This window comes from Protopterus annectens, chromosome 2.part0 (assembly GCF_019279795.1).
Source record: "Protopterus annectens isolate FY-2018-M chromosome 2.part0, PAN1.0, whole genome shotgun sequence".
In the NCBI taxonomy this organism is placed as follows: domain Eukaryota; kingdom Metazoa; phylum Chordata; order Ceratodontiformes; family Protopteridae; genus Protopterus; species Protopterus annectens.
In genome coordinates, this window is record NC_056728.1 from 1,412,038,758 (window position 1) to 1,412,055,472 (window position 16,715).

A 16,715-nucleotide genomic window follows, 5' to 3' on the forward strand; every position below is an offset into this window, starting at 1 on the left:
AGGGATACCACAAAAAAAAAAACTACTCGCTTACACAGAACACTCACAATGAAAAACTAGCTATTAAAATAGCTTTTTACAAGAAAACAGACTGCTAAAGACTTATGAAAAGTTTTGAAAAGGGTACTTAGCCACAGCCAAGCGAGACCACGTCCTAACTCTACAAGCGGCAAACGAGATCTGGGGCTAGTGCGAGGTGCATATTGGGATACCGGGTTAGCCCAGCCAATTCAAGACTTTGTGCTAGAGAAATAAGTTGGCCGAGTCGGAGCAGAGAACCCGCGAGTAAAGAATGTAGGCGAGATAGGACCACATAACATCTTTTTGTTTCAACAGTTCCAAGTGTGTTGTTGATATTTTAACACGTGGAACTGACAGTTGAGTGCTCTGACAGCCAAGGCTGCAGAGGTGTATACTTTTTTTTACCCCATCCGTCTAGAGCTCTGGAGTCCTTGTTAGAAAGAATAGGATTCTTTGCAGAACTAGCCTTAGCTCCTTTTGGTCTGTATGTAATGATCTCCAGGTCTGCAGCAGGATTTCTGTACAGGTATTTGTGAGAATCCTGTACTCTGCAATACCAGTCAGGTTTTCTGGGAGCAGGTGGGAGGGCATCAGGAGTTAAAAGGGATTCATGGAAGACATCATCATCAACCACCTCTAAGATTGGAGGGATGGCCAAGGGTCTGTGCTGGGGCAGGTCAAGAAACTCAGTCTTTTCTTAGACTGAGGAAGTCCTGGGATTTCCAGTGAAATGTTCCCTGACGGGATGTGAAGGGTTTCCCTAGAGGAAAGATCTTCTGGTGGGGAGGCAGAAGGAATGGATTCCTCTCCATCTGAATCCTCAAACAGTCAGAGGTGGTTGTTCCTCTTCAAAATCTGAATAATCAGACTCCTCAGAATCCTGTTCTGTCAGTACTTCAGGAGAAAGGTCTCTTCCTTTTAGAAGGTGTGGCCTGACTATACCTGATAAGGGTGAGAAGATCCTCCGCCGTTTTATGCATTTGAGCTCTGGTGCCTGCGTTGCGGCTCTGGACCCAACCAAGGCAGAGACAACCAAAGGCTCTGAAGACGAAGAAGATTTCATCCGCATACCGGACTCCGAAAGGGTCTCAGTAGAGGCCTGGAAAGGTATAAAATTGGGTATCAGGAGGCTGCGAAGGTGCCTCACTGAATTAGAGAGCCGACGACCTGCTTAGCGGTACAGTCGTCGGAAGGGTTATGCTTGCGTGGTCCGTCTCTATCTTTATCCTTACGTTTTTTAGGAATGTCTATGGATTGTTGGCTGACTGGCACCATTTCGGAATGCGAAGATGGAAGATGAAAATACCTGACTACAATAAGAGCTCTACGATGAATGGTTCTCACGTTAAAGAGGACATGGAACTGGCAAACTGGGGATGTCATGGTCTGGGCCTAAACAAGCGACGCAGTATGAACGGACGTCTCTGTGTGGTATTTGCTTTCCACAGGCAAGACAAATTGTTAACTTTTTCGGACATCGGTTAGTGCAAGAAAAAAGGATCCCCAATGGGGTTCTTCGCTTTAGACATTTTCAGCTGTAATTCAAACTCTGGTTTGCGAACTGCTTCTGCTATGGGCTCCACGGCAAGAAAGACTGATGCAATGATGTCGGTTGCCTTCTTTTATAGCACCGACAACCTGACGTCATGCAGCAAGTGACAGCAGCCGACGTAGAAACACTGACTCTGGTATTCGGGCCGGCCGAGGGCTACCACAGCAGTGATGACTGCAACAATGAAACACGAAGAACATCTGGTTTCCTGTGGAGTCAAGTGTAGGAAGCCTTTTAGAAAAATCTCAACTTCCAATCTGGAAATTAGGGAAGGAGTCAAAAGTAAGCAAGCAGACAAGGCAGAGCAATGGACTTTAACTGAGGAGTAAGCAAGGTCATTGCAGAGTAAATCGCACAGGTAGGAAAGCACTAGGGGAATGTCCACACCAAACGAATCCACTTGCAGTCTCTGGTACCAAATGGAAAGTCTTCTCCACTAGGAAATACAAGATTCTCTAGTAGTAGGTTTCCTGGCTTCCTGCAAAGCCCTTAGCACATACTTAAGAGAATAGATGCCTGAAAGGGTTCAAAGGCTGATCACCCACAGGGTCAGCTGTAGAGTTAGCAGACGTGGGTGAATCTTTGATCCCTTGTCCTGCCAGTGAGGTAACTTGTAGTGATGACCCTTGGCCAACTGTAGAAAAGGGAACCAGTGCTGTCTTAACCAAAAGGGAGTCAAATGAGATTTTGGGTTTGTCCTGTTGAATTTTCAATAGGACTTTCTGGATTAAGAGGAAGGGTAGGGGGGCAGAATGAATAAAGAAACATCCCCTTCCATGATAGAGCGAGCATCCACCCTCCACACTTGAGGATAAGGAGCCCTGGCCCCAAAATGAGGAAACTGTTCATAGGGGAGGCAAATCAGTCCAATTCTGGAGTACCGCACTGGTGAACTAGAACACATCCCTGTGGCGCATACACTCGTGAGATTGTGTCATGGACCTGTTTAATGCATCGGTCGCTGATTTCGGAGCTGAGGAAAGGTACACAGCATGCAGAATTACCTCGTGTAAGGCAGCTAATTCCCAAGCTTTGATGGCCAAGCGACAGAGGACAGGATTTTGTGCCCCTCCCTGCTTGTTTATGTACGAAAGGACCATGGTATTGTCTGTAAAAAAATCTTTAGGGATACTGGGAAGAAGAGAGGGTGAAAGGCCTGTGAGGCTAACAGTAATGCCATCATTTCCCTGATTTTGATATGTTCCTTCCTTTGAGGATGGGACCAAAAGGCCCTGAACTTTCCTGGAAGCAAAGGTTGCTCCACACCCAAAGTCCGAGACATCTCTGAAGAGGTAAGGCCTGGGAGGGGGTAACCTGAAGAGGTAAGGCCTGGGAGGGGGTAACCTGAAGAGGTAAGGCCTGGGAGGGGGTAACCTGAAGAGGTAAGGCCTGGGAGGGGGTAACCTGAAGAGGTAAGGCCTGGGAGGGGGTAACCTGAAGAGGTAAGGCCTGGGAGGGGGTAACCTGAAGAGGTAAGGCCTGGGTTCTGATCAAGCTGCTGCATCCAGCAACCTAACTCTGCTTTCATGCAGTGAAGACGGATCATGACATCTAATGGATGAGCATGCTGGGACCAAACTGTCTTTAGAAACCACTGGAACTTTCTCATGTGCAGCTTTTCAAACGGTAGCATGGGAACAGTCGAGGCCACAAACCCCGGCAGTCTCAGAAACTCCCTGTGATTCAAGGGAGAGGCAAGAGCTTCTATGAATGCCTTGAGACAGGATGCCTTCTCCAGAGGGAGAAAAACCCTTATCAAATCTGTACGAAACCTGGACCCCAGGAATATAAGATCCTGACTTGGTGTAAGACAGGATTTTTTGAGATTTACTGTGAAGCCCAGTGCCTGCAGAAAAGGGATGGCTAGGTTCAGATGATGGGTTAAGAGGTCTGGGCTGCTGGCCAGAAACAGCAGGTCATCTAAGTATGGGTAGACTTTGAAGTCCCTTGAGTCTTAACTATGCAATGTCTGGGGCTAGGCACTTTGCTCTTTCTACTGCTCCAAGGGTATTCACAAAGGGCAAGCAGTAAAATTGAAAGTGCAAAGAACCTACAGAAAAAGGCAAAAGTTTTCTAAAGAGGGGTTGTATAGGGATATGCAGGTAAGCACCCTTGAGATCCAAAGAAGCTAAGAAGGTTCGAGGAGGTAAGAGAGGCAGAACAGTAGGTAGGGACAGCATTCTGAAAGTAGGTACCACCAGGAAGGAGTCTAATAGGGAGAGAACCAAGATAGGCCCTCCAAGAGCCATCTTTCCTTGGGTCTAGAAACATCCTGGAGTAAAATCCCCTTCTCTGCTGTTCTGGAGAGACAGACTGCATTGTGCCTTGGTTGAAAAGTTTATTTAGAATGGAGGGAAACATATGCAGTTGATTGGGGGGGGGGGGAGGGTATTCCAGGTCATAAAATACCCATTTTGGATAATTGAAATCACCCAGGAATCTTGAGTGATATCCATCCAAGCTGGGAGTGAAAGGGAGAACTAGATGGGGGGTTACAACATGGAAGAGGGTGCAATGCATCACAGAGGACACTATCTGGGCTGAAAGGGCTGCGGTGGAGGTGCCACAACAGCAGTAACAACCTTTGCCTGACTGTGCATCCTGGAAGGCTTGTGGGGTCTAATTCCAGAGGGAAGAGAAGTGGAGGAATGAGCAGATTTGGTTTTAGCAGGGAAATTTCTATGAAATTTTGGAACTGGTGAAACCAGTTGTTTCAAATCCAAGTGTTCCTTACCTTTTTTCCTGCAGTGATTTTGCACTGCTTTTCCAAACAATGATGAATTGTCAAGAGGAGCATCAAGCAATTTAGCCTTGATATCATCAGGAAGTGCCTGGAGACATAGTCAGGAATGTCTTCGCAGAACAGAAGTAGAAGCTGCTGCCCTGGCAGAGACCTCCACTACATCATAACTACACTTCATAGAGTGTCTAGCTACCTGAGAACAGGCTGTTAAGAGAGAAAGGACTAGAGATTTTGCCTCAGAATCTGGCAATGGGGAAAGACCCTGGGCTGCCAGAGTTAGCAAGGCCAGAGCATATTCGGACATGTGTGCCAAGGTGGAAGAGGCATGGTTTATACCTTCTTACCCAATCTTTCCAAAATGTTACTTTCCTTGTCAGAAGGAAGCAACTTGGTAGGAGATGACCATGAGGACTTATCTGAAGCAATAGAAACCACATCAGGGTCAGCTATGGGGCATTTGAAAAGAAATTTGCAATCCTCAGGGACCTTATAGAAACAATCTGGTCTCTCTGGGGCAGGGGCTTGGGAGTTAGGGGTCTTAGAAGCAGCCTTGAACACATTTTATTAATTGTTTCCCCAAAGGAAAGCTCTTCCATGGGAGAATCCCCCCATTAGACTCCTGCTCTGGGAAAGAATATTTTAGGAGAGAGGGAATTTGAGTGAAATATCCTACAGGGAGTCCACATCAGATGAAGACTCCTCTGATTCTGAGTCCTGAATTTGAAGTTCTGCAGGCTGTCATGGAATAAGGCCTTGGGACCCAGATGGCTGCACTGGAGGAGAGGCAAAGGCGAGGCCCACTATGGGTGAAGAAATTGCAGGCCTCAAGGCCATCAGTGCTTTAATAAGGCCCTGGGAAAAAAACATCCCAATCAGACATTGGTGTAGGAGCTGGGACATGCCTAGTCTTTCTTTTTCACAGGCCTATCCTGTTGAGGAGAAATGGCAGACATAGCCCTCACCCCCGGTAGTTCTTCCTACAAGGAAGCTGCAGCAGTGCCTGTGTCTTCTGTGATTGCAAGCTGCAGTTCCCCCCAAGAGATCCGAACCGGATGTCTGCACAGCTTCAGACATGCTAGGATCTGCATTCTTGACTGCTTCTATCCCAGTACCCACCAAGGGAGCAGACCCTACACCTCCAATCGTACAGCCGGGTTTTCATCAACCTCAAGGGCTACACTGGAGGGAGCAGGCACAGCTAAAGAGGATTTGGTTCCAACCTTGCTAACCTTCCTCTTAAGACGGTTTGGAAGTACTTGCAGAACCCTCCATATAGTGTCCCTAGCCAGACGTTAGAGTCTTTGTTTTTAAGTATAAATTCAAAGCCAACAGGAGACTGTGCAAAGTTTTAGGAACAGAGGCCTGACAAACAGAGCAGGACCGATGGTCGTGAGTAGGCCCTAAACAAAACAACCACAGCTCGTAGCCATCTATGTGGAATTTGCCTTCCACACCTACACTTGCCCTTCCTGGATGTCATTAATAAAACAAATGGCAGTAGTAATTAATTAAATCCCCTGTGGGTTACTTATCTGAAGCTGTAAGATGAACCACCGAGATGTAACGGCAGACCAAACGTACAAGTCAACCTTTCCAAAGGGTGGCAAAAAAGTTCTGAAGATGGTATGTGTGATCACTTTTACGGCTGACATTGTCTGTGCCTGTGTGTGTGACATCCTATGCACAGGCAGTGGCTCTAAGCTTCTGTATACAGGCCGGACAGGTGGAATACAACCCATATGTAAAGAATACTGCAACATTGAATAGAACATCAAATTCTATTACATTTCAAAAAAAGACACATCATCCCACTACAAGCTGGGGAAGGGGAGGCCTAGCAGGGAAGCTTTCACATGAGCAGAGAACTGAATGGACAGAAAAACCCGAGCCCACATGCTCTGCAAACCAATCTGCAACAGTGAGCTATGGCGAGACTATGCTTAGAAGTCAGGTCAGGAGAGGCCTTTTCGCCTTAGGATTGGGAAGCATCTTAGTGACATTAGAAACAAGCATCCTAATAATGCTCTGTTTAAACATGTCTGTAAACACAATTCTGCTTCTTTTCATTTTACTGTCATTGATTGCATTGTAGGTAAATGTAGGGATAAATCAGGTTGGCATGACTTACTTAATTTCAAGGAATGTAAATGGATCATTAAATTGGGGGCTTTATTCCCAACTGGTCTTAATGACCAATTCTAATGTACCAATGAACTGCCTTTATGCTACTATATATAAATACACTTATATGAATGGACACTATGTGCTTTTGTTAAACTCACTGAAGAAGGCTATTACAGCCGAAACCGGTTTGAGACAGGTAGTTGGGTTTACTACCCTCTACCTAGCTATGTGTTTTATATTAAACTTTTTGTATTCCACCTTTTCTGCTGGCTATTTTTGTTCTCCCAGGAGAGGCCCAAACCGGAAGTGAAAAGACCTACAACCAGGCCAGCCATTGGAATCCTAAGGTTGGGTTGGTGAAATGCTGCATCTACAGTTCACAGTAAAAAATTCAAAGTGTGTTCATTTCAAACGTGAGCCCATATGCTGCTCCTCTAATAGGACCAAGAGATTTAGGGGTGGCCTTAACTCATTCCCCTCCAATGAAGCTAGAAGTTTGTTCTTGAACTTACAGATTGTATCACGAACTTGGACAAAATTAAGATATGCCCCCATTTCAAACAAATGCTCACATCCCTTGCAACCCAGAGGGGTTGAAGTTTAAATAAACTGTTCAGCACAAACGTATCTTTATATTGTTAGCATTTCTTACAATTTAGAACATGATCTGGATTATAAAAATCATACACAGTAAATAGTTTCTAAAACAATGTTCAATAGCTCATCAGCCACTCAAGCTACCCACATACTGTCAGCAACATTTTGTTCATCCTGCTGACCCCAAGCAGTTCTGTCTGTGGTACTTGGTTGTTGCAACACAAAGAGAAATACGAAATCTAGGACCATGTAAATAAATAGATACAATGAAGTAATTCTTAGCTGCACTAGACAGATGGAAGGTGTCAGTACAGTCATGCTGCCTAGCATGTAGACTTGAAGATGAAATCTTTAGATGTATATGGCTTGGTTTTTGGAATTAATGCAAATATAAGGAGATAACTGGCATCAATAGGATGCAACTAGAGAAATACCTGAGGCTTCACTACGCTTTAATGAATACAGATTAAGGCTCAGCTTTAACAACCCACCAGTCTGCATGCATCTGGATGACCCAGTATCACAAATCAGCCTAGTGAGAACTAAAGCAGAACTGAGCAAACAAGGAACACAAATTCCAAAGCAAGCACCACACCCAAGATAGGAGCCAGTGAGGGATTTCTCTCCCAGGCCTCAAATCCCCAGTTTAAACCAATGTTTGGCATGTGATCAAGATCCTGAAAACAAGGGCAGCCCCCCTCTCCTTACAGACCAGAAGACTACAAACATGGGCATCTCAGGGAGAGCTCACAACAATCATCCATGCAAACCATGGTGAAACCACTGCCCACCTGTGTCAAGTGTAATGAGGGTTCCTCTCCCCAGTCCCACACAAAAGTACCCATCTGCCACATGGCATGTGAAATCAACTATGGGAAAAAAAGAACTCATGAAACCAATGGATGTGCGACAACAGCGTGCGTTATCATGGGTTAACACCTATCCCCAAGCAGGTGAATTTTGGGGAAAAATAAAATGCTGATAGTGACTGGTGGACAGGATAAACAATCCTACTACCCACCAAGCAAGGTCCTCAACAATAAAGCTACATGCAATGCATAGCCACTGCACCACTTTATTTTCTGTACCATTTCTCTTCTCAGCTTCTTGCACTGACCCTATGACAAGTGGAACAATCCATTTAAAATATTAATTGAACAATATAAGCCTTGAAATGATCTTAATTGACAGCATTAGAAACTGCAGAAACAATACAGTTTCTGATCCCAAAATGATCACCACTTACCTTGAGCCAGTATATTCCACTGCATCACTCTAATAGGATGATTGCTGGTACAGTGCTGTCCCGGGTATACAAAACTTCTTTTCAGCCTTGGAGGCCGTTTATGGAGCACCGCTTGGCATTCTTTTAGCATCTCCTGGGGATCAAGGAGATCTGCATCTTCCTGCTCAGGGTCCTCGCCAAGGTGTGAAGGCTCAGCCAACTGGCTGTTACTTAATGTCTGAGCCAGGGCACTGTATAATCTGCTAGTGGTACTTCCCATGGAACACACTGCTGAGGAAAGAAACAGTTTTTCAAAGATGGTGGTGAGACTTGCACACAGTTTACATACAATTTTTTGTACTGCAACTCCACAATGCAGAACGTGCTTGAAATTCTGTTCACAGTAAAACACAAACAGGTACTTGTCCAAAGACTATGTTCTTGCAGCAGGAAGGACTTTTCTATCCAGTAAATGTACTGCTCCTTGCTGCAATCTAGAAGGCTGGGCACCATGAAAAAGGACAGCGCACTGTAGAATTTTAATACTGCATACAGACTGTCCATATCCAACTGTAATAAGCACTACAGAAAGGAATCTAGGTAGTATGCCAAGCATTCCAAAGGGTTTGCCAGAACAGACACTACCTACTTGACCTTGCAGAAAGCTTCTACACAAACAGGAAAATCCTTAGCATTCGTTGCTTACCAATCACTTTTGCTCTGTCCATATCATCAATAGACGGCAAAGTACTTTTCTGTTTAGTCTGCAGCACTCATGGTCAAAATGCTAAAAATATTTTGCAAGTTTATCTCGGAAAGAAAATAAACTGCAGCTAACTTGTAGAAAAATAAATGCAGCAATCAACAAAGTTTTGGTTTCATATCTATATTCTGGTTGTATTAATTTAAAAAGCATCAAATTGCATACATAAAACACATGCCGGGCATAGCATACTTCTGTATTTACAAGTAATGCAGCTTGTCATGCCCATCCATGTTCTGGTACATTCTGTACGATTAGCAGAGACAAGAACTCTGTATACAAGGAGCTCTCAAATGTCACAAAGCTACTGCAAATGTCACTAAGCTACTGCAGTAATCAGATACATGTGCTGGACAATAAAATATGAAAATAGACACTACTCTCATGAACAAAAAAACCCACCACTCAAAAAGTATACTTCACAAGAATGCAAATATAACCCACTTGCCTCGTATTCGGTTAATCACATATGCATTTTACACGGACATCTATAAAGATTATAGAAAAATGCATGCACAATAAACTGTTAACTGGAACTCAAGCAACCAGCAAAAAAATATTGAAGAAATACAGTACAATTATCATGTGTTCCACTTTGTTTTACCACCTCAGAAACTTGCATTTTTAGAGTTTTAAAAAGAAAAAGACAGGAATAAATTCCCCCTCTCCCCATCCTGAGAACAAGTCAAACCAAACAAATAGTATAGGGAACAGTATTAGGCCTATTTTTATTAGTAGCTCTCAAGCAACCAGAAACTACAGTTATCCAGCATCTACCAATCTCCAGGAGTGCTGGTTAACAGTTTACTGTATGTGAGAAACGCATAACTACATTTTACACCATTAACTGTTCTCCACTTATCATGAGCAGACAGGTGATCCGCTGTGGCGACCCCTAACCGGGAAAAAGCCGAAAGAAGAAGATCACACAAAAAACAAAAATGCACTCTGCATTGTACAACATGTCTATAGTTATAGCTCATTTCATTCACCTTCCTACACACTGGTTGTGACAACTGATAAAAATTCTACTCATTCAACCATATACTTGAGTAAGGGAGGGTGGCCTAATGGTTTAGGTGTTTGCCTTACAAACACAAAGTGCACGGTTTGAGTCTCACAAGGGATACTTGGCTAGGCTTACAACTGCTCACAAGGGCAGTTAGGTTCATAGCTATCTAGTAGGGTGCACTTCACATAATGAACCATCTTCTCTTTCACAAGACTTTCCCCACAGGCCTGCAAAGGCCATTTCATTATTGGGCCTCAACTCTTGATACCCACTTCAGGCATGAGCTTGTGTGCAACTTGGTACTGGCGACATTTCAACAACACTTTTACTGGAAAAAAATATCAACTCAAGGTGCCTGCATCTACAGTGTGCACTAACAAACACTTAGGAAGGCTATAGTACAGCCCAATGATTTATGGATGAATTATTAGGAGGATATTCTGAAGTTAGGTTGTACAGTGACTTGTCAATCAGCACTTACTGAAAATAATTTGCTTTGACAAGAATGAGGACTAGTGGGGACTGACCCAACTATATCCCAGCACTGTGAAGCTGTGGTGAAAACAGCACTAGGAATATCTATGTCCCTTTGCTTTATCATCAAACAAAACTGTAGCATTAATCCCAAGATAAGCAGCAGGCACCAGGCTCCTTGGTGCTAAACAGTCTTGTCCCAAATAATGCAGAGATCTGTAGGCTCTTTCCTGGACAACGCTTTGAATAGCAACCACATCAATTAGGTTAAATGGCTCAGCAAGTTTGGCCATTTAACAAGACAATGGTTAAATTAGCTTTGGACTAGGCAAGCTACTAATGCAGTTTGCAGCTGAAGGATAAAAGAATTAATTTCTGGCTGCTCTGCAAGTCTGAGCAAGTCACAAGTCACTTAACTAAACAATGATGCGTAGGCCACCAACTACAAGGAAGGGGGACAATTAGCTAACTGGGTCAGCCTGCTAGGCACAAGAATACATTTACACCAGAACCTTGGGTTTTTCTCCTGCATTTTGTTACGCTCAGCAAGTTGTGATGGGAGCAGGAAGGAACAGCTTTTAAATTAGAAGCAAAAACTTTTTCCTCACGGACTATACTAAAACCATAACAGAAGTAATAAAGGATTAATCAGAATCAGGTGTTGGTAAGGAGCTATACAAACGAGATTTTCTCTTTTAGCCTTCACTGAAGTAAAAGCAGAACAGTGTGGTAAGACAATTTGATGAAGACTAAGACTTGCTGGATGAAATTCAAGAATCCAGAGGTACCTAAAATATATTAGAATTCTATAATCCACACAGAAAGTAAGATGTTGAACAATGAGGTGTACCAAACTCCCCAGTCCTCTGTAAAGTCCATTCCATGAAAAAGCTTGTGGTAATTGCCCTTGGATATTTTCAAAAGGGGGAATATCGGTCTGAGCCAAAAAGGGGGTCAACAATTACCTTTGAAAAGTCCTTCTGAATTTTGGAGAAAGTACAATTGTGCAAGTACACTTCCACTAACAGCAGAGGTCTAATAGATCACTGTTGCTGTAGCCTAACCTATTTGGTCACACCCCTTACCACCATTCTGTTTTCAAAGCTTTTGGGTGCTTCCCACACAGAAAATAAGGAGCATGAGAAGAGTGCCATAAAAAAAGACAAAGCACAAATCTCTTCAGAGCTTTTTTGCTTAGAGTATTCTTTCAGGCCTTTTCCCTTCCTTTAATGTTGCACACAAATACATAATATATATATATATATATATATATATATATATATATATATATATATATATATACACACACACAAATACATATATACATATATATATATATATATATATATATATATATATATATATATATAAATATATATATATATATATATAAATATATATATAAATATATATATATATATATATATATATATATATATATATATAAAGTGTATGTGTGTCACACACACATTTTATATATTATATATATGTATGTATATAAAAGCCACGTTGGTACAGCGGTTGCATTGTTGCAACACAGCAAGAGGTTCTCCCGTTAGATTCTCAGGTAGTGTGCGGGGAGTGCCTTCTGTGTGGAGTCTGCATGTCCTCCCCGCGGTAGAGTGGCCTCCAAAAGACATGCGTGAATGGGTGTGCCTTCGCTGAAAGTTGGGCGTTGGGCTGGCAACTCAGCACCATAAAAAAAAAAAAAAAAAAAAAAGTCTGACAATCATTAGCGGACCGACTATATATATATATATATATATATATATATATATATATATATATATCTAGGACATTTCCCTGAAAGTTATATATGGCCTTTTCCCCACTGTAGTGTGACCCTGGAGTTGGTATATATAGTAAGGGGGTGTGTGGGGACGACGAATCCCCCCACACATTCAGTATATATTATGTTCGGAAAAGAGTAATATATTGGAATTGCAAGTATCCATGTATATAGTTCAAAATATTTAAAATATGTGGGGGGCTATACCCCCACATCCCCCTTACTATATATACCAACTCCAGGGTCGCACTACAGTGGGGAAAAGGCCATATATAAAACTTTCAGTGAAATGTGTTTCAGTGAATTGAGCTTTCAGTGAAAAGTGCACAGTAATTTGACTTTCAGTGAAATGTCCTATATATATATATATATATATATATATATATATATATATATATATATACACACACACACACACACACACACACATATATATATGTAATATAAAAATATATATATGCCCACATACTACATATCTATATCTCCCTCTCACATTATATATTATAGCTATATCGCCATGTTATAGTTATATATATATATATATATATATATATATATATATATATATATATATATATATATATAAATAAATAAATAATCTGGACACATGCTCGGCTAGCATGTGTCCGAATCACAAAACATCGAACACACAACACACAGAAGCGTTTAACATCGACGAGCGCTTCCATGTATGTGTGCCTGTTTCGTAGATCGGACTACAGTGCGGGTAAGGGAAAATTCCCCTTTTCCCCACTGTAGTGCAATCTCAGAGTGTGAATAATAAAGTGGGGGGGGGCGAAGCCCCCCTGCAGATTTTTTTTTTTAACTACACATACACTGAAGCACTTTTTGTTAAGTGTTTTCGTGTATGTGTTCGATGTTTTGTGATTCGGACATATGCTAGTTGAGCATGTGTTTTTTATATATATATATATATATATATATATGTCATACATACACACACACAGGTCTACTTTGAGGCATTGAAAACTCATTCCAGTAAATTTCAATTCACCCTAAAAAAAAAAAAAAAAAATCGCTGAAAGCTGAAATCACTGAAAACTCATTTCACTGAATGTAATTACTGTTAGGCAAATACAATGTATATGCCCTTTTCCCCACTGTAGTGTGATCCTGAAGTTTGTATATATACATGGAGGGGTGCAGGGGGCATAGCCCCCCACCTACTTAGCTTTTATATGTATGAATCTCATTTCACTGAAAGTGAACAAAATAAAACCAGAAGTAGGCGAGGGGCTACACCCCCTAACTATATATATAGCAACTCCACGTACTACAGTGGGGAAAAGGGCATATATGCTTTGTTAAGTACTGTTGGGCAAATATTCAGTGAAATGAGTTATCAGGGATTTGAGCTTTCAGCAATTTGGTGCGAGTTTTGAAATTCAGTGAAATGAGTGTTTCAAGTGAATCAAATTACCCTCGCACAATATTAACCACTCACACTGATAAAAAATGAGAGCATAATAAATTTCAAAACTTTTCCCACCTTTAATGTGATCTATAACCTGTTGAAAAAACAAAATCTGTTGGGGGAAATATAAAAAATGAAAAACTTACAATACGCTGGTTGTCTAAGTGCGCACACCCTTAAACCAATACTTTGTTGAAGCACCTTTTGATTTAATTACAGCATCTTCTTGGGTACACACCTGCCAACAATTAGAGAGACTCTGATTAACCTCAAATAAAGTTCAGCTGTCCTAGTAGGATTTTCCTGACATTTACTCAGTTGCCTGCTACAACAAAAGTCATGGTTGACAGTGAGCTTACAAAGCATCAAAGGGAACTCATAGTTAAAAGGTATCAGTCAGGAGAAGGGTACAAAAAAATTTCCACAGCATTGGATATACCAAGGAACACAGTGAAGACAGTCATCAAAACGTGGAGAAAATATGGGACAATAGTGACAAAGAACTGGATTGTCCCTCCAAAATTGATGAAAAGACGAGACGAAAACTGGTCAGGGAGGCTGCCAAGAGACCTACAGCAACACTAGAAAAACTGAGGGAATTTCTGGCAAGTACTGGTTGTGTACTACATGTGACAATCTCCCATATTCGCCATATGTCTGGACTATGGGGTAGAGTTGCAAGACGGAAGCCTTTTTTTTTTTTTTTTTGAAAAACATCCAGGCTTGGCTAAAATTTGCAAAATACGTAGTCTCCCAAAAGCATGTGGGAAATGTGTCCTGGTCCGATGAGACCAAGGTTGAACTTTTTGGCCACAATTCCAAAAGGTACGTGTGGCGCAAAAAAACGCTTTGCATCACCAAAAGAACACCATCCCTGTGGTTAAGCATGGTGACGGCAGTATCATGCTTTGGGGTTGCTTTTCTTCAGCTGGAACTGGGGCTTTAGTCAAAGTGTAAGGAATTAACAGTTCTAAATACCAGTTACTTTTGGCCCAAAACTTTCAGGCATCTGCTAGAAAGCTGACGATGAGGAATTTCACCTTTCAAACACGACAATGATCCCAAGCATACATCAAATCAACAAAGGAATGGCTTCACCAGAAGAAAATTAAAGTTTTAGAATGGCCCAGCCAGAGCCCAGACCTAAATCTAATAGAAAATCTGTGGGGTGACCTGAAGAGGGAAGTGCACAAGAGATGCCCTCACAATCTGACAGATTTGGAATGCTTTTACAAGGAAGAATGGGCAAATATTGCCAAGTCAAGATGTGCCATGCTGATAAACTCCTACCCAAGAAGACAATGCTGTAATTAAATCAAAAGGTGCTTCAAATTATTAGTTTAAGGGTGTGCACACTTATGCAACCAGCTTACTGTACGTTTTTCATTTTTTTGTACGTCCCCCAACAGATGTTTAATGACTTCATTTTTTTATATCAGAAAAACCTGGCATTTTAACAGGGGTGTGTAAATTTTATTTCCACTGTACATCCATTCTGTGTGGAATAAAAGCTCTTTGAATGGAGGTTTCTAGCCAACATCCCAGAAAAACAATCCTGCATGAAGTCAAGAAAGACTTTTGAAAGTTCTCAGCTTGTATAAGAGATCTCTCACCCAGAGAGAGATTCCTGACATTTTGAAAGACCCTGCAAGGATAAGCAAGTCATCTAAATACAGAAAAATGCAGAAATCACGCAGGCTGCGATATCTGGATCACATTAAGACATTTCTGAAGTCTGGATGAAAATGGAGGTGGATAAGCATTTTAAGTCTAGTGCTACCAGGAAACTTGAAAGAGTAATGAAGCAGCAGTCTGAAGTAACATTTTGAATTTGGGCACAATCACAAACCGGTTCAGGAAAGAAAGATCCAGGAAATGGTCTCCAAGCACCTTCCGTCTTTGGCATTAAGAACATCCTTGAATAACCCCCCCCCCCCGGGGGGAGGAGGAACTGGTTCTATCACTCCATAGGACAGCATGTGAAGAACCACCAGTGGAAACAGTCTGATCTGGAGGATGAGGAATAACCCACTGGAAAGAGGGATTTCCTCTTACTGCCATCTGTAACCATGGTGAAAGTTTGATTTTTCAGAACCCATTTGTCAATCTGTTGCCAAAGGGAAAAATGGAGATTCAGACTTGTTTGTTTTTTTTTTCCTTCCAAAAAGGAAAAAGGTGGGGGGTGGGCAGTGTGTGTGTGTGTGTGTGTCTCTGTGTGTGTGTGTCAAACGATCTCAGCCATCCTGACTTGGACTGTCCTTTGTTTTGGGAGGTTTGAGCCTGCATTTTGTAGACTGTTTATTCTGCTTTTGCCAAAACTGGATGAGGAGATAAAAACCCCCTTTTAAAATGAGCGCTGAAAAATCTTGAGGATTCCCTAGATCTTGCTCCTTCCACACTTTCTGATCACTTCTGCAGCAGAGGGGCCAAACAATTTCTATCCAAAGGGGAATTTAAAATCTAACTTTTAACACCTAGGAGGATCTGAGAATGCAGCCTTGCAAACCTCCTCAAAAAAACAGTACCAGTGGCCATAGTGCTGGAAGTAACAGCGACACACACTGGTCTACTGCACGTGTTTAAAAATTCAAATTTCAAGCAGATTTTTCCTCACAATAAGAAACTTCAGGGAAAACAATCATACTTTCACAATTAGTCAGAACAGATAAGCCTGACTATTCAAAATTCTGAAAAAAAAAAAAAAAAAAAAAAATCTGTAGAAGTATACACCCCCCCATACATGTCAAATTTTCACATCCTTATCAGAAAGAGTAGGATTGGAAGCGAGTAGGTGCTTGGCAGAAGTGGGGTCAACTAAATTTATAGCTACTGGGTCAGGTTTGAACAGTGTACTAAAACTGAAAAGAATGAGGACCATTATACATTCTACCTTTTTAGAAACAGTTTAAAAAACTGCAAGCAGTAACACACACACATCCTCAGACGCATAGAACAGGTAGAATAGATTAAGATATTGAAA

The 16,715-nt window shown here is 41.8% G+C and overlaps 1 protein-coding gene across 2 annotated transcripts in view; it reads right to left on the reverse strand.

The window, feature by feature from the left end:
• The window catches only part of NOCT (nocturnin), a 608,362-nt gene that overhangs the window by 36,347 nt on the left and 555,300 nt on the right, over positions 1 to 16,715 (reverse strand). The window contains exon 2 of one of the 2 annotated variants that reach the window (XM_044061646.1): positions 8,284 to 8,550. In XM_044061646.1, the coding sequence (XP_043917581.1) occupies positions 8,284 to 8,550 (267 nt within the window). Of the gene's footprint in view, positions 1 to 8,283; positions 8,554 to 16,715 lie in introns of both variants that reach the window. The other variant, XM_044061645.1, reaches the window with a different exon arrangement.